This window comes from Panthera onca, chromosome D1 (assembly GCF_046562875.1).
Source record: "Panthera onca isolate mPanOnc1 chromosome D1, mPanOnc1 haplotype 2, whole genome shotgun sequence".
In the NCBI taxonomy this organism is placed as follows: domain Eukaryota; kingdom Metazoa; phylum Chordata; class Mammalia; order Carnivora; family Felidae; genus Panthera; species Panthera onca.
Window position 1 is genome coordinate 50,923,195 of NC_138348.1, and position 26,644 is coordinate 50,949,838.

The following is a 26,644-nucleotide window of genomic DNA, read 5'->3' on the forward strand; positions in this document are numbered from 1 at the left end:
TAGAACAGAGCCTTGCACATAGGGGATGCTCAGTAATCATTTGATGAGTAAGTAAATGGCATTTCCAATCATGATCTCTCCAATCAACCTCCATCCTGTCTCCAGAGTGATATAATTAGAAGATAAATCTGCTCACCTTAATTTTCAGCTTAAAACCCTTCAGCAGGTCTGCAGTATTATAGGTGATGCAAACTGAAATGTCTTCAGTAGTCAGGCATATCCTATAAACGTAATGAGTAAAGTTTATGTGTGTGGGGAGGGGGTAAGGGAGGATAAAAAAAGTGGAAAGTGTATGACCCACCTAAGGGCGTTCAATTCAATTATTTTAAAATATATATTTTTTAATGTTTATTCATTTTTGAGAGACAAAGAGACAGAGAGTGAGAGGGGGAGGAGGAGAGAGAGAGGGAGACACAGAATCCGAAGCAGGCTCCAGGCTCCAAGCTGTCAGCACAGAGCCAGACGCGAGCTGGAACCCACGAGTCGTGAGATCATGACCTGAGCCAAAGTTGGATGCTTAACCGACTGAGCTACCCAGGTGCCCCCAATTCAATTATTTTAACAAATTGTGCCCACTACCTGGAAGCTCCTGTATTCAGAATAAATAACCATCTCCACAGCATGGCTTGGTGGGCACTAAGCAGGTCTGCCATGCTTACTCCCTCGTGGGCCCTATAATATCAGAGAAAACAGACTGTGTATATCCACATACTGTGTGGTTGCAATGTAACTGAACACGTTGCTTTTTCATTATTAAATAACCAGGCAAGGAAGCAAGATGTCACTGTTGGCATACTCTGAAATGATATCTAGAGCCAGATGTTTGAACCAGATGACTAAATTTGTTAAAGGCAGTTTGTACAATTATGTGAGGTAATTATACCTGGGTTTCAGGATGACATGATTGGGTATCTAAAACAAGGGATCTATCATTCAGTGACTCCAATCTGTCAAGACCTTACCTTTGACAAAAAAAGCAGCATCACCACCAACTTGAGCTTATTTCCCATGAGCAACCAAAGAGACTAGAGATGGGCACTCACAGAACCTTGCCATCCTGAAATCTCCCAGAGTACTTTGCTGAGAATGAGTCCTCTAGACCCATCACAGTAAATTATACTTGTTTTAAGATTTCCTCATCAGAGTGTTCTAGCCCAAGTCCTCAGTGGGACTTTGACAATGGCATACGATCTGACCAGTGTTTACTAGAACAGACTCCTCCCTCAACAGTCCCAACACATACTCTACTTACTATTATTACCAAAGATCCATTTCCTCCTGATGTAGGACCTTTATAAATTCCTAGAATGTCCTTCCCACCCACACATTCCAGGCAAAGTGCTCCACCCAAGAATTAACCTCTCTAGGAATCCTCTGCAGATCCACTCAAGCCAGCTAATTACTTCTCTCCTCTTTTCTTTGCACTGTTTCCCATATATATCTCCCTTCCTGTCTTCATTTTATTAATTGCAATTATTGTTTTATCTCAAAGCCACAGGGGCAGTAACCATGTCTAATGTATCTTTGAATTACTGATGCCTAACCGAGTACCTGGCAATTACGAGGCACTCCAATGTTTTCTTAATTTAACTTAATTATAATTAAAAAAGAGTGTTCTGGTCAGTGTAGCTAGAGTAAAGTTTTCATAATTGCTGGAAGGGGAAGACGAGTTGGAAAGAGGGAGAGAAAACATACAGAAAAAGAGATCCAAGTTGCATCACAATTTTTTTCATATTTCACATAAATAAAGGCAGTACTTTGCATTGGAAAGAATGTTACAGTTTGTCGATTTTTTTCTTTACCATTATGGGCAGAAAGTGAGACACTCTAAATTCTCAACATTGTTCAATTAAACCTTACCTCCTTCCCCCAAAAAAGAATATTACAGTGAATCCCAATTTGTTGATGCACCCTTCAAATTTCAAAAATCGGTCTAGTATAATGATTAACTGTAGTCAGACAAGGAGAGCTCATTCACTGAACAGTGAACTAATCCTTCTGTGAGCTGATCTGACAGAATATTTATATTCTAACTAATGCAAGTTAGTAGGAAAAACATTAAGATTCTCAAAAAATAAACTGCCACATGATAGAGATCAAACACAGAAAATTCACATAAGAAACAAAAGTAGGTTTAAAACATTGAAAATATTCAATTGCACCAACACCAACAAAAAAATATAAATGAAACGACAACTGGGCAGCCACTTAAAACCTGTTAAATTAGCAGGTTTTTCTTCACATTATTACCATCTAATGCTAGTGGGTTTGCTATGTAGCAGGGATAGTTGGCATAGATCTTGTGAAAATAATGGAAAACCTTACTAAAATGGAGTCAGGAGGTTTGGGAAGGGGAGCTCCCATGCCCTACCACTGCAGATCCAACAGGAAGAGATGGACTTGATCTTGCACATGGATGCTACTTTACTATCCCACCTGGGGAAGACACGCTTTCTTATCCCCACCCCACTCAACAGCTCAGCCAATGAGAAGCCACCAGTTTACTCCAATGGACTTTTAGTTTATGACAGCTTTCCCAATTTATCCCTTTTCTCCCTAAAAAGGTGTACCTTTGTTCTCCAGATTTCCCATGGTTTTGCCACAGGTTGTTTGTCCCATGTGGCAATTCTTTCCTGAATAAGCCCATCTTTTGCTGGTAAAATAACTGGAAGATTTTATTTTTAAGGTGGAAAATTTACAGGAAAACAATCTGAACTCACTGTTGATAATTTATCATTAAGAAATATTCCACTTCTTCCTCTTTAAGGACATAGCCGAGCCGGTCAGTGGCCGCAGTCTTGTGGCAGATGTAGACATGCAAACCTTTGCGAAGACCCTGACAGGCAAGACCATCATCCTAGAGGTTGAACCCAATGACGGCACTGGGAATGTTGAAGTCAAAATCCAAGACGAGGAGGGCATCCCACCTGACCAGCAGCATCTGGTTTTTGTGGGCAAACAGTTGGAGAATGCCACACTCTCTCAGACTACAATATTCAGAAAGAGTCCACCCCATACTTACTGCATCGCCTGCGGGATGGCATCACTGAGACTTCCCTCCACCAGCTGGCCCAGGAATACAACTGTAAGAGTTGTATCTGCAAGAATCAGATACTGTACTGGACTGCCATAAGAAGTGCAGCCACCCCCACAGCCTGCACCCCAAGAAGAAGGTCTAATGAGGCCCCTCCACCAGCTCTCCTTTTGCTGTCAGGGTGTCCTCCTGCCAAAGCCCCAGGGCCCTGGGGCCTCAACGTAGTTTCCTTTGCATTGACTAGAGCAGTAAAAGGAGAAGAAAATCTCCCAAAAGGGAGTAGGATATTATAGATACAAAATAGTATTTATAGTAATGAAAAATTAGAAGCTAGAAATGGCCAAAAAGCATGGTCAAGTGGAATAGATTTACCTATTCTTCGGAATATATATAGTCATCATTAAAATTGCACAATAATGACTGTTCAACATGGAAAAATATAATAGTAATAATGGTTACTATATTGAACATTTATTATTTGCCAGGTACTATGGTAACTATTTCACACGTGTTGTGAGATAAATACTATAATAGGGTTTCCAGAGTTAGCAAATAAAAATATAAGGGGTACAGTTCAATTTGAATTTCAGATAAATGACAGGTATAGTATAAGTCTATCCCATGCAATACTACCCATTGTTTATCTGAAATTCAAATTGAACTGGGCATCCTATATTTTATCCAAACACTGGTAATCCATTTTACTGATGAGGAAACTAAGACACAGAGATCCACCTAGGGACATACGAGCAGTGATAAAATGCTAAGCATACAGAAAAAGTAGAATGGAAACTTCTGTCTATGAGTGATTAGAAATGGGTAAAACACATGCATGCCCATGGATCACAGCTGAGAAGAAGCATGAACAGATAAATACCAGGACCACCAAAATCTAGCACTTAGTCTGGGCACGGTGCTCCCATGAAGCCTTCCACGCCCGTTTTAATAGATGAATAAAGTGAAGAGTTAAATATTTTGCTCAAAGTCATAAAGCTAGTAAGAGCAAGATCAGATTCTGACTGTAAAGCTCTTTCTTTATCCCACTTTGTCATCTTGATTTCCTGGCTGAGTTTTTTCCCCCCTTCAGGTGCAGTTCCATCAATATTGATATAAAAGTTTTTGTGTGATAAAATACACGCACAAGGACACATGAATATTTCAAGGAGATCTGCAAAACCTAGTCATTAAGGGTTTGCTTTGGTTTAAAGTCATTCCTAGAACTAACCCCAACAAAACACTGAAAAGAAAAGGTTGTGATGCACATTATGGCTTAAATTGTGATTTCATTTAGAAAGTAAAAAAGCACCCTCCATATTAATCCATTTAAAAGTGAGATTGCTCTCCCACTTATGCCTCTCTCTAAGCTCCTCCCCTTTCTCTCTACACTTTAGCAAGTAAACTTGTCTGGTCCTTCAAGTAACTCAGTCAAGAGGGATTACAAATTTTTTTAGGCCAAGCATACAAGAAAGCACATGTGCACACACAAACACAAACGTGCCGATATGCTTTCACCATGAAAGAAAAGTCTATGCTCTATACAGAACAGGGCATTTTAGGTGATTTCCCTTAGGTGTCAGCTTAATTTCTCCTTGAGACGTTAGCCCACATCAAAAAGTTTGTGCTTTTGATTGTTTATTCTGAAAGAGGCAGCTGGCCACAGGACAGCCTGTGATGCCTTTACCACAGTTTGCTTTTGTTTTTCCCTCTTGATAATTACCTCATGACTAAACCACTCACTGGTCCATGTAGAAGAATCCCACAGAGATGAAAACACACTTGTTTAAATAAAATATTTATGAAGAAGCCCTCAAATGTCACTGAAGCAAATGCAAATTATCTTCATATATTGTGCAACCAATATGCCACTCATTCCTTAGAAGACTATTTCCTGATTGCAATTATCATTAATTTTTAAAAATTAATCCCATTGTGCATCATCATCCTAATGTCTATTCATAAAAATCTAGTGCTCTAAGGTTAACTCTCTTTTGACTATCTGTGAAATTTTTAATAAGACTAATATTTAATCTTGCTCATTATTTTGAAGTTTTCCCTTAGAAACTATATTTAATCATTATCTTATATGTACATCTTCTAATAAATTTTTTCATTCTAATTCAGTACCAGTTGACATTAGTGAGGGTTCCACATTCTGGCTTTTTAATGAAATACTGCTCGGACACGATTTTCTTTGTTTGTTCTTCTTTCCACCCCCAACCCCCCAAGTTGGGTGAACATAATGGATCTCATTAGATTTTCACAGAAACCTCAAAATAAAAATTGGGGGCAATATTATCAAAGGAAAATAAAGAATCAGTCGATGTGTACGGCAACCGTTAACAACACCCCTGACTTTCCATACCATCTTTCCTAATTTTTCAGGAAAGAAATACGAGCTGAGCTGAGCTGAGCAGATTAGGTGGTTTAATCCTTTGCTTGATGGTCTCAACAGTTGTCCTCCACTTGGAATCAACACTTTAGAATCAACAGAACTTAAAAAATATGCTGATAACAGGCCCCACCACCAGAAACTCAGATTTAATTTGTCTAGAGTAAAGCTCAGTCATTGGTAACTCTTTGTTTGTTTTATTTGTTTGCTCCGGAAATGTTGCTAATGTGCAGCCAAGGTTGAAAACCATTTGTTTAGAAAGAGCTTTTCCTGAGAAGGTCAATGCCCACTTGAAAAGAGAAGTCACTAATGATGAGCCATAAGGCTCTTCTTCACACCCTGACCACAAAATGAAGAAAAATCTCTAGAAACACAAAGCTGGAATGTCAACATAAAACCTAAAAATTAAGCTGAATCTTTACAACTGCGTAGAATTTAACCTACAGTTAGAGACTAAATCCTTTATAGAAGAACACAATAGACAAAGGAGGTCTGAAGGGGGCTCTTATGAAAAAAGACCTAGGAAATTTTCATTGACAATAACTCTCAGATTCTTAGTACATGTAATGTGTTTATCTAAGAAGCTACTTTGACTTAGACTCAACCCTTTCCAAATGGAACCCATGGCCTTGCTGCTAGTTTAGCTCTGAGCTTCAGTTTATTCATAAATACCAATCTCTTTTAGCCATGCTTCTCAAATTTGAATGTGCCTATAAATCATCTGAAGATCCTGTTAATACACAGATTCATGTGCAGTGGGTCTGGGTGGGGCCTGAGAGTCTGTGTTTCTCATAAGCTCCCAGATGATGCTGATGCTGCTGGTCCACAGATGAACACTTGGAGCAGCAAGGTCTTAGAAGACGTCATGAGGATTAAATGAAATGACCTACATAAAGAGTTTGGCATGGACACGGTTGGCACCCTAGAGAAGAAAAGGCTTATAAGGAAAATAATACAACGTGGTTAAAACCTAGAAATTACATGACACAATCCTCCCTTCTTTTCCAGATGTGGAAACAGTGGGTTAAGAAAAGCTAACATCTCTACCTCCTTACAGCCAAAGGAAAAAACCAATAGTTTTTAACTGGGGAAAAAAAAAGTGCAACCAAGGTCCATGAGTGAAAGTTAAACAGAACTCTTCATTCCATACCAGGAAAAAATCTTCTAACAATAAATGCTGTCCTACAATCAATCGGCCCACTTGAGGAGAGAGTGTGAAGTCTCCAGTTACAAAATGTGAGCATAGACCAGTTGATGTTAAAGAACACATTCATGTTTCAGGCGACTGTTGAACTGAGAGACATCACACACTTAATATTTTTAAAAAAATATTTTTTAGTAACACAGAAACCTCATTTCCTTCTTCCCTCCACCCCTTGAAGTAAATGGAGGTAACCTAGGCCAAAAAGCCTTGGAGTCTTCTTTGACTCCACTTCTCCCACCCCACACATCCATCCCATCCACAAATCCTAGCGCAGCTACCTTCAAATGTGCCCACAACCCAGTTACTTGTCACCATCTCCATTATGACAACCCACTTCCCACTCTGTCTGCATCACGACAACAGCCTCCTATCAAGTTTCTGTCTCTCCCCTTGTTCTTCAACAGCATTTTCTCAGCAAAGAGCCCCAGTGCTGCCACTTCTCTGCTCAATCCCTCCCTTCTCGTTGAGAGTAAAATCCAAAGTCCTTCTGCTGGTTGACAAGACCCTACGTGATCTTTCCCCTCCAGCCCTCAACCATGTTTCTCATCATTCTCAATTTTTTTCTCTCTCCAGCCACCCTTATTAAACTCACTGTTCTTTGAATCACATCAAGGATGCCCTTATCTCAGGACCTTTGTACTTGCTCTTCCCTCTGTCATGAAGGCTACACTCTGGGATTTGCAAGTTTATGTCCCACATCCCCAATATATGAAACAACATAAAGACACTTAACAGAAGGATTCTAACTGCTCTCTATGGAGAAAAAAAAGTGCTCACACTCAGCTTAAAGATCAGCACTTTACTTTCATAGTTCATACAGATGAAAGCCTGGGTGAGGCATTCCAGATCCAAATGTGACTCAGCTTTACTTTTTAACACTGCACTTTCATCAAATCCTCTCTTAACACCAAGTCAGGGGAGACTATGTACTGTACTCCCACATCAGAGCACCCCAGCTACCTGGGCAGGGAATAACCCTTCTGGATAGCCACTGATCTGTGACCCACGCATAGTTCACCTCTGAAAAAAATGAACAAATATCCCAGATGCAGTGTCCCTCTGCATACTTCCCCACAGGGAATGATGTCTGTGTTCTTCTTCTAAAACCAAAGTTCCTCGGTGGAGCTTGAGAAAATCTAACTACCACCAAGTAGGCATGGATAGACAATGGACAGAGAAAGCTGGCAAATGCCATTCAGTTGAGTCCCTTTGCAGAAAAGGAAGTCATTCATTTACAGAGAGGACTTTGTCAGGGACCCGTGTCCCAGGACCAGTGTGTATGCTTATTTTGGTTCACACTAGACAATTGCCAGGGCACCATGTGCAGTGTTGTGCAATGCAGCTACTCAAGCCACAGCTCTTAGAGCTCGAAATGAAAGCCACTCTTGGTTCAGACAATCAAACAGCTTCAGAGGGATAGAGATAAATGCATCTAATATAAGAATTAATGTGGGCAAGGAGAGGAAGGAGGGAAGTGAAGAGAGATCTGGCCTGAGCTGAAGTGCCCTGGGAAAGAGGGTGCACTCTGATGTGGGCTTTAGCCTCCGTCCCTCTCACCCCATGCTCACAGTGCCCCACTCCTGCCTCAGGAGCAGGCTACTTCCAGCCTGAACCAAAGATCCAGAGCGGCATGGGCTACCTAGAAACCACCATGCCCTAGTTAGGAAAGCACCATAGCGCTTTTAGGAACTCAAGGACTAGCAGGGCATACTCTTAACTGTGGCTTCTTCTCAGCCAAGTTATCAGACTTGTTTCTTGCAAGGAGTTTTTTTCTGTGACTCTTCCTCAAGGGCAACCCAGTGCAGGGGCCAAGCAAAGCCCAAGAACATGGAATCCAGCTTATATATTAAAAGAAGCAGAGGCATAAAATCAGCCAAAAAGATGTGGAGTGTTAAACATGGACTCAGCAAGAGGCCTCACTCATCTTCTCTTATAAAGAAAGCCAAAGGAGACTACTTATGTGGGATAACAATGGGAATTTGTGGCACAGTCACAGGCAAGGAAGTGGGACATTTCAACACTAACACTTGCTCTGGGTGAAGCATGCTAAATAATTTTCTTGTTCCCGTGGCTCAAGGAGAGAACTTTCCCCACTTAGGACATCATCCAGGGCTCCCAGTTCACGAAACAAGGAGCTCTCACTGGTATCTGTGGTCTGTGCAGCACATCACAGCCAGCAGGAAGCCACACAAAGGCTGGGCATTGAACCTCCAGGGAAATTGTTTGCGATCAACAGTATTTCTTGACTTAATTCTGCAGTTTGAAGTAACACATTAGTGATCATCTGATAAACTTAATTAATGTAACCACAGGCAACAGGGAACAATAATCTTTCTTTTTCAATAGAAAAATAGACTTTGAGTAGGGAAAATCTGATATAAACTTTTGGCAGATGATTTGTCTTCACCCCACCGACCCATTTTGAATATACTATCAAGGAAATGCTATGTAAGTCAGACTCGCTGTGTATCTCTTTATAAATCAAATAATTATCCTTTGTACAAGTAGATTTTTATATAATGGATTGGCTTAAAATGAGGTAAATTTGTACTGGATAATTTGCACAGCAATAGCTCCTTTCCAATATTTATACACAGGAACATCAAGGGGAAAGGCCATTTTCTCATCCCATCTTTAACGCATACTTTTTTTTTTTTTTTTTTTTTTTGTATTTAGGTTGAGAGAATATTCGAGAAAATGATTTCTCCAGGTAAGAAGAATCTCAAGTAAACATTTGGACTGTGTCTTCCAGTAAACAGCAGTGGATGAAATGTGGGAGACCCAGGGCCCTTAGGAAAAGCAAATGGCTCCACTAAAACTCCTTCCTCTAACCTTAATTGGTCAAATGCCAAAATAAACGAACTTTCCAAAGTTAGGAGCTGTGCAACTTCCACTAGGGATAAGTGCAGGTGCCCCAGCCATGACGAGCAAGCCCACCACCGACCCGTTTGTGCCCGGCGACGGCAGCTGGTAGCTCCGGGAGCCCAGGCCCAGGCCGCCTCCACGCCAAACGACCCGCCGAGAACGGGTTCAGGCCGGGCTGCCCAGGACCCGGAGCTCCCCGTAGCCGGCCCCGAGCCAGATCCCGCCCCGCCCTTCCCACCCCAGACCGGGGAAGGGAAATGGGCGCTCAAGAGAGAGAGTGGTAAGTGCCCAGTGGGATTCAGCCGCAGCCGGGGCCGTCCCCAACTCCCAACTTCCCAGAGTTTCCTCCGGCCTCGTCCCCCTATCCCACCGCGGAGAAGCGGCCGCGGCCTCCCCTCGGCCGGAGCGCAGAGCCCGGGAAGTGGAGCGCGGAGCCGGGAGCTCGGGAGCCGCCCCCCGGAGCGAGGGCGACCGGAGCGCAGGTGGCGGGCGTGGTCCCTCCAGCCCTGCCCCAGTCCCCCCGGACCCGGCCTCCGCGCAGCAGCCCCTGCCCGTGTCCCCGCCCGGGTCCAGTATCAGGCCACGGCGAGCCGCTTCCTGATCCCCTCCTCTAGGTCGGCGGCCACCCCCCACATTCCCCCAGTCCGCGTCGCTCATCTGCCTCAGGCCCCGGTGCGGCCCCAACTCCCAGCACAGGGCCCTCCGGTCGCGCCCAGCAGCGGCGGCTGCACTCACCTGGGTCGCGAAGCCGGGGTCTGGCGCGGTCCCGCAGGTGGTAGATGAAATCCTGGCAGCTGTCGTGCTCCAGGGCCCCACGGGCACAGAGCTCGGCTAGCAGCTGCAGCGCCTGGTGACAGAGCGCATCCCTGGCCCCGGGCATCGCCCCCCCGCATCCTCGGACCGAGCTGGGCAGGCGGGCGCGGGAGACAACCCTCCGCCTGCCAGCTCAGAGCCGCCGCCTCCGGGCCGTCAGCGCTCTCCGTCAGGGAGCCGCCAAGAAACGGCCCGAGCCCCAGCCCCGGCTGGCCCGGCCTCCCACCGGTTGCATGCAGCTCTTCGGCTGCCGGTCGGTCGGGCTTTCTCTCTCTCCCGCCCGTCCGCTCCGTCCCTCCCTCCCCCGGCACGGAGGGGAGGTGGCGCCGCACAGCCCCGCGCGCCTCTCTCCCGGCGCCCCGCCCGCCACTCGCGGCCGCCGGGGGGCGGGGCCCGGTCAGTGGCGCGCGCCGCGGGCTGGGATCCCGGTGGGCCCGGCTCGGGCGCCAGCGTTGGACGGAGGGCGCTCGCCCGCTCCTAGAGGAGCGCGGGACTCGCCTCCGGACCCGGCGCTCAGAGCGGCTGCGCCCAGGCTTGGGGAGTGTGATCGGGGGCGCGCTGTGGGCATTCTCGCCATCCCACCCCTCCGTCCTCTTGCAAACCAACACTCTCTCCCACCGCCCCTCGCCCGGTGCGTCGAAAGCACGTTCTTGGGTGCGCTGCGCGAAAGGTGCAATCTGAACCACACCCGCCCAAACTGGAGAACCTAGTCCCGGCTTCGAACTTGAAAAGCGCCGTCTGGACATAAATCACGGGCCTAAGGGTGCTAGACCCCCAAAGGCGGGTTCGGGGCCAAGATTTGCCAACAAAGGAAGAATCTCCCAAGTGCAGGATCTTTTCCACCACGGTGGTGATTTGGAGACGCTGGAGGCTCTCACATCAGAAATAAGGTCAAATAAATGGCTCCTGAGAAAGGGGCTGGGACACAGATCCTGGCTGGTTTTCTAAGCAACTGATTAGAAATCCGAGGATTGCCAGCGTGTCTCCTGCACACACCAAGTTAGACTATCACACAATCTGAGGTTTGGGGAAGAGAACGTTGGCCACCTCTTATGCACCCACCTCTTCACACTCCCAGGCAATAAACACAGAAATAACTACGAAGACTGAACTCCGGTGGGGAGGGGAGCAGGAGAGGGGTGCCAGGCACTATACCACAAGCCTTTTAGATATAGAATCTCATTTCATTCCCTTGATAGCCCCCCAAGGTCTACATAACTGTTACCCTCATTTTACCAATGAAAAACCTGAGGCTCATAAAGGCTCAGTTCACCAGCCCAAGTTCATACTTGAGGAGGCAGAGTAACCTCTAATACTAGTAGTAATAATAAAGTTAATAATATTATTATTAGCTTTAAGTAAAACTCGTGTCAAAGCCTTACTCTAAAACAATTACAGTAGAATCTCTACAACTGGCACTCTTAGCCATAGGTTGTGCTGTTGCTAGGGACACCTCATAGCAAATCATACTGTGCAGTTAGGTATTTCAGGATGCTACAGAGTGTTCACCCAACAAACAGCTTTGAAATCCTGCTGTGAATGGTGCTAGAGCCTCAGGATCTTATATTAGAACAGTAGAGAGAATGCAGAGTTATAAAGATAACTCCAAACAATGAAAAGACAAGCAGACTCTGTGTCCTAGGAAAACTAGGAGGGAGAAGAAGCCAGCTGAGGAGGAGCCTGTGGAAGATACAGAGCAGAAGCTGGTCCTTGAAAGGAAGGAAAAGACCATGTGACAGCGGAGCGGAAAGCAGAGAGTAGGATGCTAGTGCTAGTATAGTAATGGTGGGGAGGAGGGTGTGTGTTAAAACATGTAGAAATATACCACTGATGTGAGTACCTCAAAGATGAACTGAAAGTGAAAAGTCCAGTTAAGAACAAACTTTGATAAACCAGGCCAGATATGATAAGGGCCTAGATCAGGCCAAAGGCACTAGCTGATTGCCAAGAACATCTAAATTTGAGAAACATTTCAAGTTTAATTGACAAGACTGCAACCAATGGGATGAGACAGAATGAAAGACACAGAAGTTACACAAACTGACCTAGGTCGTACCTGGTAAGTAGCGGAAGATACTTAGAATTGGAAGCCTAGAGTTTAGTTGCCATATTGGATGGGTTCATCCAGGCAAGGAGAGCTGGAAAATTAGGAGAGAGCTTTGCCATTTAAAATGTGCTTCAGTAAGGAGGAGATTGAAAAAACCCGGACAGAGGGGAGTCATGAGAGCCAAAGGAGGAAGAGCATCTGATGGAGGAGTGATCCACAGCATCAATTGTCAACAGAGCCTAGAGAGACAAAAACTAAGAAGTGCCCTTTGGAGGTAGCAGGCAGTAAGACATTTGTAATTTAGAGAAAATGGTTACTGTGGAACCAACCTTGTGGAAGTTACTTAAAATTTTTGTGCCTAGGGTTTCTCTTCAGATAATACTAATATGTGCATCAATGAATTCTTATAAAGATTACATAGAGTATTTGGAATATGCTGCCACATAATATGGGCTCAATCAACATATGTTTTTGTTGTTGCTGTTGTGTGTCTACAATGTACTAGATGATGCTAAACACACTTTCTTAATTTATTAGTGACAACATTCCTAAGAAGTCGGTGTTATTATTTCCCATTTTATAGGTAAAGCATGTGAAATCAGGTGGCTAAATAATTTCCCAAGGACAAATTGGTAGATTGTTTCCAGGGACAGCCACAACCATCCCTCTCACTCCATATGTCCTTTTTCAACATGACTTTACCACTCCTTGAACCAAGTAGTTGAGTCTGTTTCCCTTCCCCTTTGAATTAGGCTGGCCCTGTGACTTACTTTAACCAAAAGAATATGTGAAAGTGATATTCTGGTGTCAGAATGGTGGTTGACAAGGACGTGCAGAAAAGGGAACCTTTGTGCATGGCTGGTGGGAATGTAAATTGGTGCAGCCACTATGGGAGACAAAATGGAGGTTCCTCAAAAAATTAAAATTGAACAACCATATGATTCAGCAATTCTTCTTCTGGATACATATATGAAGGGAATAAAATTTCTATCTTGAAAAGACATCTGCACCTCCATGTTCATTGTAGCATTATTCACAATAAACAAGAGATGGAAACAACCTAAATGTCCATCAATGGACCAATGGATCAAGAAAATGTGGAAAATGTGACACACACACACACACACACACACACACACACACACACACACAGGAATATTATTCAGCTTTAAAAAATAAAGAAATCCTGCTATTTCTAACAATATGGATAAACCTGGAAGGAATTATGCTAAGTGAAATAAGCCAGACTGAGAAAGACAAATACTGCATGGTATCATTTGCATGTGGAATCTAAAAATCAAAAACAACCAGTCAAACAAAAAAACCTGATCTCACAGAAACAGAGTAAAATGATGGGTGCCAATGGTTGGGGATTGGTAAGATGGAGAGATATATGCTAAACTCTCAGTTGTAAGGTTCTGATGTACAGCATGGTGATTATAGTTAATAATACAGTATTGTCTACTTGAAATTTGCTGAGAGTGATCTTAAATATTTTCACCACACGCACAAAAAAAGTTTTTAAAAGAGTAAAAATTTAACAGGTGATGCATGTGTTAATTCACTTGATCTTGGCAATCATTTCACAATGTATATGTACACCAAATCATCATGTTGTACATTTTAATTATAAGCAATATCACTTATCAATTATTCCCCAATAAAGTTGGGGGAAAAATAATTTTAAAAAATGAAATCTTATAAATCTTTCATGCTGCTCTTAAACTATATCCTGCTTCTAAGACCCAGATTCTGTTCTTGGGAAGTGGTTTGGCATTCCTAATGGCAGAACTTCGTATTCACTGGCATTTGTTTGATTCAGTTCCTTGCCAGGTAGTTGCCTTTAACAAAAGAAAACAACCGACATGACTTGTTTTTAGTGAGCCCATGCTATTTCCCAGTGATTACCACTCCTGTGAAATACTCCCAGACTTGCTTAATTAACCCTGATAGGAATTCAACCTCACACTTGCTTTAGAGCCTGCACTATAATTCACCTGGACCAGGAGACAGGAATGAACTCATGTTCTGTGACAACCACTCTCTCATCTTGGGCATCAATCTTGTAAATCTGTAAACTTAGTCCTTCCCTGTTTGGAGTGAATTTTTCTTAACAGATGAAACGGGAAATTTGGGATTGGGTGGCTCCGCTTTGCCTGTGTGTCCATTATCATTACACTAAATAACAGGTTGTTCTGGAATGTTCAAAATCTTTATTCTTCCTTCCTGAGCTGTGCTTGTTCCCTCCCAGTTTCATGATTGCCAATTATAAAGTTATAATTCCAATTTCTTTGACTTTAAAGAGAGTAGAGATTTATTAGCTTTAGTATTTAAAAGATAAACCATAAAAGGAGTATATTAAAAGGAACAGACGGCAATGTTCTGGGTCAGAGGGCCTGGCACTCCTCTGCTGTCTCCTCTTAGTAGATACTCATGGTTCTACATTTTTTCATCTTTTCAGAATGAGGACTAGGGAAGGGTGGGGGAGGGAGCAGAGGTCAGATTTCTGCTGACTGAGAAAAACCTACACCTAAGTACCTTCTGCCACTAAGTAACGTTTTTGTAATACTTTTTGTGTCCCTGGAGCTGCCTTTCAAAGTGGCTAATGTCCCTCACCCTAGACAGGTCTGGGAAACTGCTGGAGTCACTCTGGATTCTGGAAAGGGATAAAGTCCAAAACTGACTAAACTGTGTCACAGTGGTGATGAAACATCCAACTAGCTAAAGAGGCGCCAGAAGAAAAGAATACCTTTCCTTGTCTTCCACATCAAACTTCCTTCCATCCTCAGTGTTAAAAATAGGTTGACCTGCACTCAAGTGCTTGGTTATTAAGAAAAAGGGTCAATGTGCGTGTTTATGAGCAACAGTGTTAGCATTAAGCACTTAAAGAAGTGCTCAACAATCCCTTTCTTGATCTTTTGTTTATCAATAAATGGCTTGGACAAAAATGTCTGGTTATACAGAGAGAGTAATAGAGGGAGAGAGAGAAAGGGGAGGTAGGGAAGGAGGGAGAGAATCCATCTCAGTGTCTCTCTAGCCTTATTCAGAAGACCCTAAGACCATATATTTTTCTTAGCCTTCATTCTATCCAGAGAACCAAACTTTAGGTTGTCTGCTGAAGAGCTCAGTATTTAGTCATATTTAATCAGCCAACCAATTAATCATATGTCTACTGAGTCCTCACTAAATGCAAGGGTTTTTTGATAGAACTTCTGGGTTGAATATTAAATTTCCATATTTAAGCTTTCTTCTTATATATTTTATTTGTTATTTAAATGTTATCTTCTTAGTACTGCTTAAACTTTGAGTTATCCCAATGGCAAATTTTCCTGTCTTTTCTTTCCCTCCTCTAACCTACCTGCTCCTGATTTTCTTCTCTCTCATTTCCTTTCCATAAATCCATTCTTCAAAGCTTTTATCAGGAAGCAAAGTAGAATTTGGAATCTTAGAGGTCCATTTCAAATTTTTTATTATAATTATATTTTTCTATAGTTTTTTGAGCTAATGCTATGTGCTAGATACTCTAAAAAAATATTCTAAATATATTGCTCATATAATCTCCATAACAACCATAGGAACAGGGTATTGTTATTAACTATCTCTTCTTTTCAACTGAGGAGACATAAGCACAGAAATTAAGTAGCCTGTGCAAGGTCACAAAGCTAGTCAGCAGTCATGACAGACTGTGTGACTCCTGAGACCTGACTTTAACACTGCTCTCCTTTACAGGTGGGTATGGTGGATTCAGGTAACAGCACAGAGTTCACGTCCTGAAGCTGAATGAACCCAAAGGTCAAAAGAGCAAAACTGGCATTGTGCCTTCACCAACTCTGGTAGATGTTATCAGATCTACATCTCGATTTGGTTTTCTGCATGTGAGGGTGGGTAGGATCTGACCAATGTACATTTATGTCCTGTGGGGTCTTTACAGATTGGCTTAAGTGTTCATTTATAGCTGGCATTTATTGAACAGTTGCTCCATACCATATACCAAATGTTGTGCTTTACGTTCTTGGCTTAACTGAATCACAACCATTTGAAATAGATGTTGTTATCATCCTGACTCTAGAGATGGCAACACTAACACCCTGTGATCTAAGTCACCTGCCTAAGGTCACACAGTTAGCAAATGATGAAATGAAGATTCAAACCCACGTTGGGGAGATTCCAAGACTTCAAGGAGAGTTAGATTTCAATTATCACACAATACATCTCCCCGTGAATTTCTTATCAGAAAAGTCTGGCAGGAGTTTTCAAGTTTTATATACATTCTTGGAGACCCTTATGATCCCCTTGGACAATTGCAGGAAAACCAAATCCACACTCTGCAATGAATTACATGTAGCTTACTGAAGAATTGATTGGGGCACCTGGGTGGCCTAGCCAGTTAAGCATCCAACTCTTGATTTCTGCTCACGTCATGATTTCACAGTTTATGAGATCGATCCCCACATTAGGCTCTGTGCTGACAATGCAGAGCCTGCTTGGAATTCTCTCTCTCCTTCTCTCTCTGCCCATGCCATGTGCTCTCTCTCTCTCTCTCAAAATAAATAAACTTAAAAAGAAAAGAATTGACTAAAGCCCAGCTGACTATGTGATAAACTACAAGTAAAACACTCTGATCTGTTATTCTGCTAACCCATTCCCACCTGACTAAGATCCCACTGCATTCTGGATTCTCTCCACTGGGTCTCCCAGAATGCATTCTCTTGCTACTTTTCTTCTGTACTTCTGCCTTTCGTGCTGGCATTAGAATTGCCTTTTTCAATACAGAGACCTCAACTTTTCTATCTGCAACTTATGAAACTTCAGATTTTGCACCAAGAGTTTCCACTAACCAGATGTAAGTTTTCCTGCCATTCAATAACTGCAAAATAATTGCTGTCCTCTACCACACAAATACTTTTTCTCTCTTTGTGCTTGGGCATACTTTACTGTTTCTCTATTATCTCTTTTCTCTCATTTCCCTATGGGTCTCTAAAATACATGCTGTGTGTGTGTGTGTGTGTGTGTGTGTGAGAGAGAGAGAGAGAGAGAGAGAGAGAGAGAGAGAGAGAGAGATAATCTCTGACTTCTTGTTGGAAAAAAAGGAACTCTTTTCAGGGCTTGGCCAGTTGAGGAAGTAATGGACTTTCTCTGTTGCAGTACAAAGCAGCTTCCCTAGATACAGATGGATGTAGCAAATAAACTATTTTTTCTTCTTTTGAACCATTTTACTCCCCGTGGAAGGATATTTGTTTCCAAAAAAGGTTAGAAGTCTTCAGGTTCATCAGGGCACAATTGTAAGCCCAGGTAAGGGTTTATTTCTCATTTCTTGAAGGGTCTTTTGAAATCAGATCTCTTCTTTTAGAATGCAACGTATGGAAAGGAAGGGAAACTCATCAAGAGCAGATAATGAAGGTTTTGTGCAAAATCTGAACTTTAATGAACTGTAGATTGTTGCCTGGCTTTAAGGGTTTAATTAGAAGAAGAGGTGTACCTTTTAAACTATAACTTTAGCTCTCATTGATTAAAATAAAAGCACAAGCCTTAATTTTCTTTTAGATATAAAAAAAGGGATCATTATATATTGGTTCTCCTGTTTGAAACAGTTCTATTTAAAGCAACATAATGTTATTTGTGAACGGCTTTAAGGATGCTGACTCAATAAAATAGCAAGAGGTGGTCTTGTTCATTTTTTGTTTTAAACATGCTTAGGAGGGGCACCTGAGTGGCTTGGTTGGTTAAACATCTGACTCTTGATTTCAGCTGAGGTCATGATCTGGAGGTTCATGAGATAAGCCCCTTGTCAGGCTGTGTGCTGAAAGGCAGAGCCTGCTTGGGATTTTCTCTCTCCCCCTCTCTCTCTGCCCCACCCCACCCTCTCCCTCCTTAGCACACATTCACCCATTCTCTCTCTGTCTCTCAAAATAAAAAAAAAATTAATAAAATAAAATAAATAAAATTTTTAAAAATTAAATGTTTTGGATATTAAAAGATATAGTCAAAGCTTGTTTTGTGAAGTTGTTTTTTCTTTTAGATTTTTATTATGCCATTTTGGAGAAAAATGTCTTGCACATATTATTCAAGAAAGAAAAAGTAGGGGCGTTTGGGTGGCTCAGTTCGTTGAGCGTCCGACTTCGGCTCAGGTCATGATCTCATGGGTCGTGGGTTCCAAGCCCTGTGTCCGGCTTAGTAATGACAGCTCAGAGCCTGGAGCCTGCTTCAGATTCTGTCTCCCTCTCTCTCTTTCCCCCCTCCCCCACTCGCATTCTCTCTCTCTCTCTAAAATAAACAAACACTAAAATATTTTTTAAAAAAAGAACAGAAAAAAGAGAGAAAAAAGTGTTTAAAGTGTTCTTTCTCCTTGAATTATGTTCCTATTTTCCTTTGGTTTCCAGTAGTATTAGGCTCACTTAAGGGTAAATCTGTTCTATGGAACTTCAAACACAAATGCAAGTTAAAACACAGAAGATGGCTCTTACCTTTGAACACAGACCTCCAAGGATAGAGTTGGGGTGGGGGAGAGGAATTAAAGCTGGAAAGGCCTAATGGCTGGGTATTCTCAAGACATGGCAGCTGGTTACCTCAAAGTGAGTTATCTAAGAGTATATCTAAGAACCCAAGATATAAGCCACAGCTTTTTATAACCTAATTTTTGAAGTGAGATATAGTCACTTCTGTCATATTCCATTAGTTACACAAACTAAACTTTTATATGGAGTGTGGGGAACTCCACAAAGGTGTGAATAACAGGATGTGGGAAGCCATCTTGGAAACTGGTTACCGCAGCAGGAAATTCTCCACAGTAAGAGTGTATAAAAGGAGCTTGATGGTCGGAAAACATGAAAAATGTTCATAAGTGCAGTGCTTTCCAATCTTTTTCACATTGTGGCAGACATGGAAAATGATGCTATTTATTCAGCAAGCTCAGGTTAATGGATGAGTCTGTTTGTAGACAGACCAACCCTGTGGCTTTGGCCAGCTCAGTCTTCTGGTTACACTAAGGACTGAAGGAATCGATATCTTTTACACCTATAACCTCTTTATGTGCTAAAACATTCTTCTCTCTTCTTCCAGTCTTGCCTCCTACAATCCTTTTTTCTAAGAGCAGCTACAGTGATCTATTAACTCATGAGTTAAATCACATCAATTCATTACCTAAACTTCAAATGGCTTCCAATTGCAGTGGAAATTAAAAATCCAACTCCTTTGTTTGATCTATAGTGTCCAGCATAACTGAGTGGAATCCCCTCTGCCTTTCTGACACAACCTTGTATTACTCTCCCCCTTGTTCTCCCCAGTCACATTGTTTTCTTCTTCCCCCAAATACAATCAGTTCTCAGCTCAGTGGTGTTTCACTTGCTCCTTCCTCTATCTTAGACATATGTCCTCAGATGGCTCCTTCCTTTTCTTACTATTTTAGCTTAAACACACCTTCATAGAAAGGCCTTCCATGTTGACCCTATTTAAATGCCCTATTTCACACTAATCTATTTCTTTCATATCACTTATCACTATCAGAAAAAATCTTGCTAATTCTACCAAATCACAAATATTTATCAAACACCTACTATGCACCAGAAACTTCTAGGTGCCAAGTATCTGTTTGCTTGTTTTTTCCTTAATTCCATTCCTCATTGCTCATGATATACAGGGACTTTTTCTGTCATTGCTGAGAATCCAGCATCCAGGACAGTGCCTGACTCTTAGGAAGTATCCAGGGAATATTCATTAAATGAAAAAATGGTGGATGATGACAGGTAGCGCTCAAATCCAGATGGGCCAGGGTACTCACAGGGCAGTAGCTTGGAACACGTAAGAACCAGTGTCATATGCCAAAGAGTCACATGAATTAGGAGATGAGAATTCCAAGTGAATGCAGGACAGGGAGTAAGACTGTGGAGAACCAGAAGCAAGATGGAAGGAACTGGTTCATGGGGAAAAAAGTGAAGCTTCCCCCCATGGCCATGTCTTTTACTGTCAGTCTTGTCCCTGAAGACCCAAGCGAGCAAAGTGCAGTAACAGCTATTGAATAGCATCCCCCATCCCCCAAATTCATGTCCACCTGGAACCTCAAGAGAGTGACCTTATCTTAACACATAGTCTTTGAAGATGTGATGAGTTAAGGATCTAGGGTGAAATCACCCTGTATTTAGGGGGAACTCCTTCTAAGAAGAGGAGAGGGCACAGAGCAGATGACAGAGATGAGACTGCAGTGGTGCAGCTATAGGCCAGGGAATGTCAAGGAATTGCCAGCAGCCATCAGAAGCTAGGAAAAGGCAAGGGAAGGTTCTCATAGAGCTTCCAGGAGGAGTGTGGCCCTGCCAACACTTTGATTTTGGAATTCCAGCCTCCAAAATTGTGAAAGAATCAATTTCTGTTGTTTTAAGTCCCCAAGGTTATGGCAATTTGTTATAGCAGCCCTAGGGAGGTAATACAACAGCTGTGCTGTTATTTTTTTTCCTGGGCATAAAGCACGTGTTCAATAATTCAGCCAGGCAAATTTGTAGCCAACAACTTACCCAGTACTTGGCATGATGATTTCAAAATTTTTTGTTGAAATAAATGTTTGATGATTTGATGACCTGGTGTAATTTGGAAAAAAAAAAACCTTAGGAGAAATATATCAAAACTTTCAAGATTCTGTCTATGGATATGAAGAGTCAAAAGCACCCTGAGGATGCTGACCTTTTCCTGCTGTCTGAAATAAAAATTCATTACCTTTGTCCATATAATTATACAAGACCTAAGGTCAAAATGAATAAGAAAACAGAAGGGCTTGGAAACATGTCTGTAATTTTTATGCCAAGTTTGAAATATTTTACCTTGAATCTGCATCCAAGATTTAGTTCTCTATTACCTGTGTTGTTTTCTTGTGCAACAAATAGGGCCCTGGGCCAACAGCAAAGCTACCTGGACTATTTAGGATCAGTTCAGGCTAATGAACTGAGCACCTCCTGGATAATTATGACTGTGTCAGTCACTGTGACCTTTGAAAATATATAATATCAGCTCTTATCCTGTGGGACCTCCCAATTCTGGAGAAGGAACAGACCATGGTACCTAGATAAAACATAGAACCATGCTAAAGTTTTTTTTTTAAATATAGAATTATGAAACAATGCAGATGGATGGAGAGAGTAACTATATCAAAAAGCATCTGTCTATTATCCAGTTGTGTGGCCATAAGTAAATGCCTCTCTGGATATAGGTATTCCATTGCCAAAATGAACATGTTTTACAAGACAAGGTCCTTTTAGGCATTGACAGCATAACCTCGACCTTGGATTGTCTGTTTTAATGTGTGTGGTTTCATCTCCCCTGTTATGACTATGAGGGGGTAGATCCTGTTCCAGTGCCCAGGGTGTTGTCTGGCCCATAGTAGGCATCTGTTAAATGCGTGTTGATTGGTTGAAGACTGAAATTCGTCTTTCTCACCTATTCTAGTATCTCAGAATCGGGTAAAATTTCTTACCCCAAATTGACAGGTTTCAAATAACGGAAGTTAAAGACAAATAATAAATGCTCTCAGGGAGCTACTCCTGGCTTAGCACCTTACCCTCATGAATCCTGACAAAAGGCTTGAGAAGGGCTTTTTGGATCAGTTTTACTTTAATAGTAATCTGTCAAAAAGCTCCCTTTTCCAAACTGATGTAAGGCCCTCACCCTCCATGACCTTCTCTGACTCAACATGGTAGACAATGACTACCATGAGCCTGTATTTGTGAATGTTTCTTGAGGATGTGAGTGTTTAGAGGTGACTGGTGTGTGTGTGTGTGTGTGTGTGTGTGTGTGTGTGTGTGTGCATACAGGCACACACATATACACAAAACTTTAGAGTAAATGTGAAATTTAGTAATGTGCATGCAAGATGTATGAGAGAGACTCTGAGTGTGCACTTGTGTTGTTGATTAGTTCAGTAGAGGAAGGGAGTTCTTTATGCCCTGCAGAATTCCATGCCCCACCTCAAGCCTCCCTCCAAGTTAGCAGAGTTTATCCTAAAGAACAAGTTCCATGGAGATGGGGGCTCATGCCTCTTTCTTGTCAGTCTTTTTTTTTTTTTTTTAATTTATTTATTTTTGGGACAGAGAGAGACAGAGCATGAACGGGGGAGGGGCAGAGAGAGAGGGAGACACAGAATCGGAAACAGGCTCCAGGCTCCGAGCCATCAGCCCAGAGCCTGACGCGGGGCTCAAACTCACAGACCGCGAGATCGTGACCTGGCTGAAGTCGGACGCTTAACCGACTGCGCCACCCAGGCGCCCCTCTTGTCAGTCTTTGGGCCTCCATTCCCTATTCTTTGGGGGTAGGATTCAATGCACTGTGCAACTTTAGATAAAGATGACCATGGAAAAGTGGCCACTCTCAGGGAGTTGGTGGTTTTTTTTAGAGTATTAAAAAATAGTAAGCAAGCAAGCTTGGCTATCTCTAGTGAATAGATAATGTTCTGTCTGTTAGAAGAACTGTTGTCTGGAAAGTTTTTTTTTTTTTTTTTTTTTTTTTGCAGACATTTGTTTTCAGTTTATGACCTGCTCTGCTCCCAGAGGGGCAAGAGAATAAATCATCTGTTGTTCAAAAGAAAGAACCATAAAATAAAAAACAAAGGCCCAAAAAGCTGACTATTTTCCCAGTTTAAACCATGCTTGTCTGAGTGAATATGTATGAGTTAAGGGCCAACAGGGCTAAAGTGTAAGCAGGTCCAAGTCTGGGCCTCCAGAGACTATGCCATGAGTGTTAATATTAATCTGGGATTTTCAGGGAACACAAAACAGCCTTATGTCACACCACTAACTCTGTTTCTGGGTCAGGATGACTCCTGAGGCAAAAGAACTCTGTACCGGGCAAGCAAGCTTAAGGTTTCTCTTCTTGTCCACCAACACCCCTCCCCTCCCCCATCACTTGCTGTTTTATCACAAAACTAATGGCGAACAGAGAGCAAACCCATTTGTGGAGCTGTTGCTGTTCTAAGCACTTTACAAGCATTGACTCACTGAATCCTTAAAATAATGCTATCAGATAGGTGCTATTATTATCTCCATCTCATAAGTAAAGAACCTGAAGCCTAGACAGATTAAGTCACTTGCCTAAGGTGACACAGCCAGTACGTAGGAAAGCTAGAGTTCAAATCCAACCAGTATATATAGAGACTGCTTTATTAACTGCAACACCATACTATCTGACTGACCAGGCCCCTGTTACAGCCAGGTTCTAGAAATGGACTTGCAAAGTCAATATTAAATAAAATCACAGTTTAAAATAGAACAGAAATTTGGCATTAAGTATTTAGATATTGATTGATTTTTAGGATGATAACAAGGCAAATGTAAGGATGGGAAATACTGGGAATGTGTTGTAACAACCCATGGCTGTACTAAAAAACGTACTGATAAGAGTAAGGAAGCTTTAGTGTTTTCTCTGCCTCTAGTCTTTTATACTATCAACCTCATATCTCTGGATACAGTGCTCCCCCATCTGTCTATATTAAGCCCTCAGCTATGTTGAGTCCTGGGAATTGAATTCCCTAAAAGCATCCAGAAAGAGATGTATTACTGAGGACATTGTTGTGTGTGGCTGGAGTGGGAAGAGGTCCAAGGAGAGTGGCTCTTCTGCAGCCTTTGGTAGGTGAATGCCCTGGACCTCTTGGATTCTCCTCACTTAAGGCTCTCTCTACACTTTTGTGATTAGCTTTACTTGGTATCAACTAGATTTTTGAACAGTATTCCTATGTAACTTTCCATGTTTTCACGGTATGTCACTGAGAAGGAAGGGAAGACAGGCTCCTCCTGAGCCTTTGAGTTGTCTCTTCTAAAACACATTTACATACGTATCTTAAGAATCAAGTGGAATCATGAAAATAGATGTTTTGGTATAATATATTGTGGCATGCTGCTTTATACAATGATGCATCCTTCAACATATCATTGTATTTCCTACACTCTGACTCTATTAAACATTTAATTCCATTCAGAATCCCAAATCAGAGTCTTCAACCAAATTTATCAGCTATCTGGCATATACTTGATTATTTCTCCCACTGAAGTAATTATCTGTTATTGCATAACAGATTACCCTAAAACTTAGGAACTTAAAGCAACACACATTCATTTTCAAACAGTCTCTGTAGGTCAGGAATCCAGGTGTAACTTAACTGGGTTCTGGCTCAAGGTTTCTTATGAGGTTGTAGGCAAACTGCAGGTCATGGCTATGGTCTCATCTGAGGAGAGACAGATGGGGGAGAGAGTATCCCTTTCCAGGCTCATGTATGTGATTGTTTGCATGCTTCATTTCCTTGCAGGCTGTTAACCTGAGTGCCTGAGTTTCTTGCTAACTACTGGCTGGAAACCTCCTTCAATTCTTTGACATGTGGGCCTCTCCATTGGGCAGCTCACAATATGGCAGCTGGCTTTCCTCAGAGTGAGTAAGAGAGAATGCCCAAGATGAAATCTTCAGTCTTTTTGTAACCTAATCTTAGAAATAATATCCCATCACCTCTGCTGTATTTTATTTGCTAGAAGTGAATCACTAAATCTAATCCATAATCAAGGGAAGGGACTCACACAAAGGCATGAACATTGGGAGGTGGGGATCATTGGGGTCCATCTTAGAGGCTACCCACTACACCCTTTAGAGCAGGGCCATTTCAACTGGGAATTATTTATACTCAAGCATCTGCAACCTAGTACTTCCCAAATTCTCCATCTTTCAAGTCTTATCCTTTGCATATTGTCCAGATAAGATTGTTCAAGGAGTCACCCTAATATTGTACAAAGTACACCTACCTCTGCCACTGGTACGGTCCCTTGGATTTCTAGGAAGGGCTTATGTTCTGATGTTATGTTCCATCCTGAATCCCACTGACTCATCATGGCCTGCCCCTAAAAAGTTTTCTTTGTTTCTGGGTCTGTATAGACTCTTTTCCTCTTCCTTCATACTCACAAAGTACCACAAACATTAGGTTATTTTAGATAACAGATTTCTACGGAAGGTTTAGAGATATTAATAGGTAACTATAGTCAGTAAAGAAAATACCCTCAAATTTGATAGCAGACATAATTGTTCCTAGAAATATATTAGCCATTCTCCATTATTAAAAATTTCTCACTGGCTGGAAAGCTCTGGACTAGCTTAACCTGCTGATATGTTATTTGGGTTCTTCACCCCTTCCAGCTCTGTCATACATCTCATATTTCTTCATAATATTCTAGGAACTCAAAAATTTTCTCTTCATTTGTTTACTTTGGGATGCTTGTGCTAGTTTGGGACCATCCTCATCCATTTCTGAGATTTTGGTAATGTTGATTTTTGAATGGGAAGGGGTTGAAACATTTACCTGTCTTCTGGGGCAGCTTCATGGCCCCTATTACAACTTCCCATTTTTTACTCAAAGACCAGATATCTCAACATACTTAGGGACACAGAAAAGGCAGCTGTGTGTGGCTCAGTCAGTTAAGCATCTGACTTCGGCTCAGGTCATGATCTCACTGCTTGTGAGTTTGAGCCCCGCATCGGGCTCTGTGCTGATAGCTCGGAGTTCAGAGCTCAGAGCCTGGAGCCTGCTTGGGGTTCTGTGTCTCCCTCTCTCTCTGCCCCTCCCCCACTCACACTCTGTCTCTCTCTCTCTCAAAAAATAAACATTAAAAAAAAATTAAAAGAAAAGGCAGATGTGACAAAGATGCAAAAGTTTCTATTGTCCCTTATCCCTAGGGTGGCAAGTGCTTACTCGTCTAATATTTACACAATCAAGTAGGGGCATTCTAGCGGTGGGTCAAGAAAATTTGTTTCAATGTGAATTTCTGTGTCCATCTATACAAAGAAGCATTTGGCAGCTTCTATTTCTAAAATATTTTTAAAGTTCTCTTCCAGGCACCTTGTTACAAGAATATGATCTCATTTTAGAAAGAAGAAACTCTATACTCATATAAATATATAGAAAACAAATCTAGAAGAAAAACACAGCCAACTGCTAGAGTATTTACAGCTGAGGAGTGAGGTTATTTTGGAGGAGTTCTGTGAGAGGGGAATGGAAGGACTAAGTAGTAAGAGGGATTTTTGCCTTATGTATTACATATGTCTGTATATTCTTAAATAATTCAGGGGCGCCTGGGTGGCTCAGTCAGTTAGGCATTCAACTTCAGCTCAGGTCATGATCTCATGGTTCATGAGTTGGAGCCCTGTATCGGGCTCTGCGTTGACGGCTTAGAGCCTGGAGCCTGCTTCAGATTCTGTGTCTCCCTCTCTCTCTGCCCCTCCCTCACTCATGCTCTGTCTCTCTCTCACTCTCTCTCAAAAATGAATAAACTTAAATTTTTT

General features: G+C 42.1%; 1 protein-coding gene and 1 pseudogene across 2 annotated transcripts in view; one reads left to right on the forward strand and one right to left on the reverse strand.

Moving 5' to 3' along the window:
- SYT9 (synaptotagmin 9) overlaps window positions 1-10,684 on the reverse strand; it is a 198,041-nt gene extending 187,357 nt beyond the window's left edge. Inside the window, exon 1 of one of the 2 annotated variants that reach the window (XM_060605886.3) lies at window positions 10,228-10,679. In XM_060605886.3, the coding sequence (XP_060461869.1) occupies window positions 10,228-10,372 (145 nt within the window). In that variant the 5' untranslated portion in view covers window positions 10,373-10,679. Of the gene's footprint in view, window positions 1-10,227 lie in introns of both variants that reach the window. The other variant, XM_078433177.2, reaches the window with a different exon arrangement.
- On the forward strand, window positions 2,816-3,179 carry LOC132661398 (ubiquitin-ribosomal protein eL40 fusion protein pseudogene; annotated as a pseudogene).
- Window positions 10,685-26,644: the final 15,960 nt, after the last annotated feature.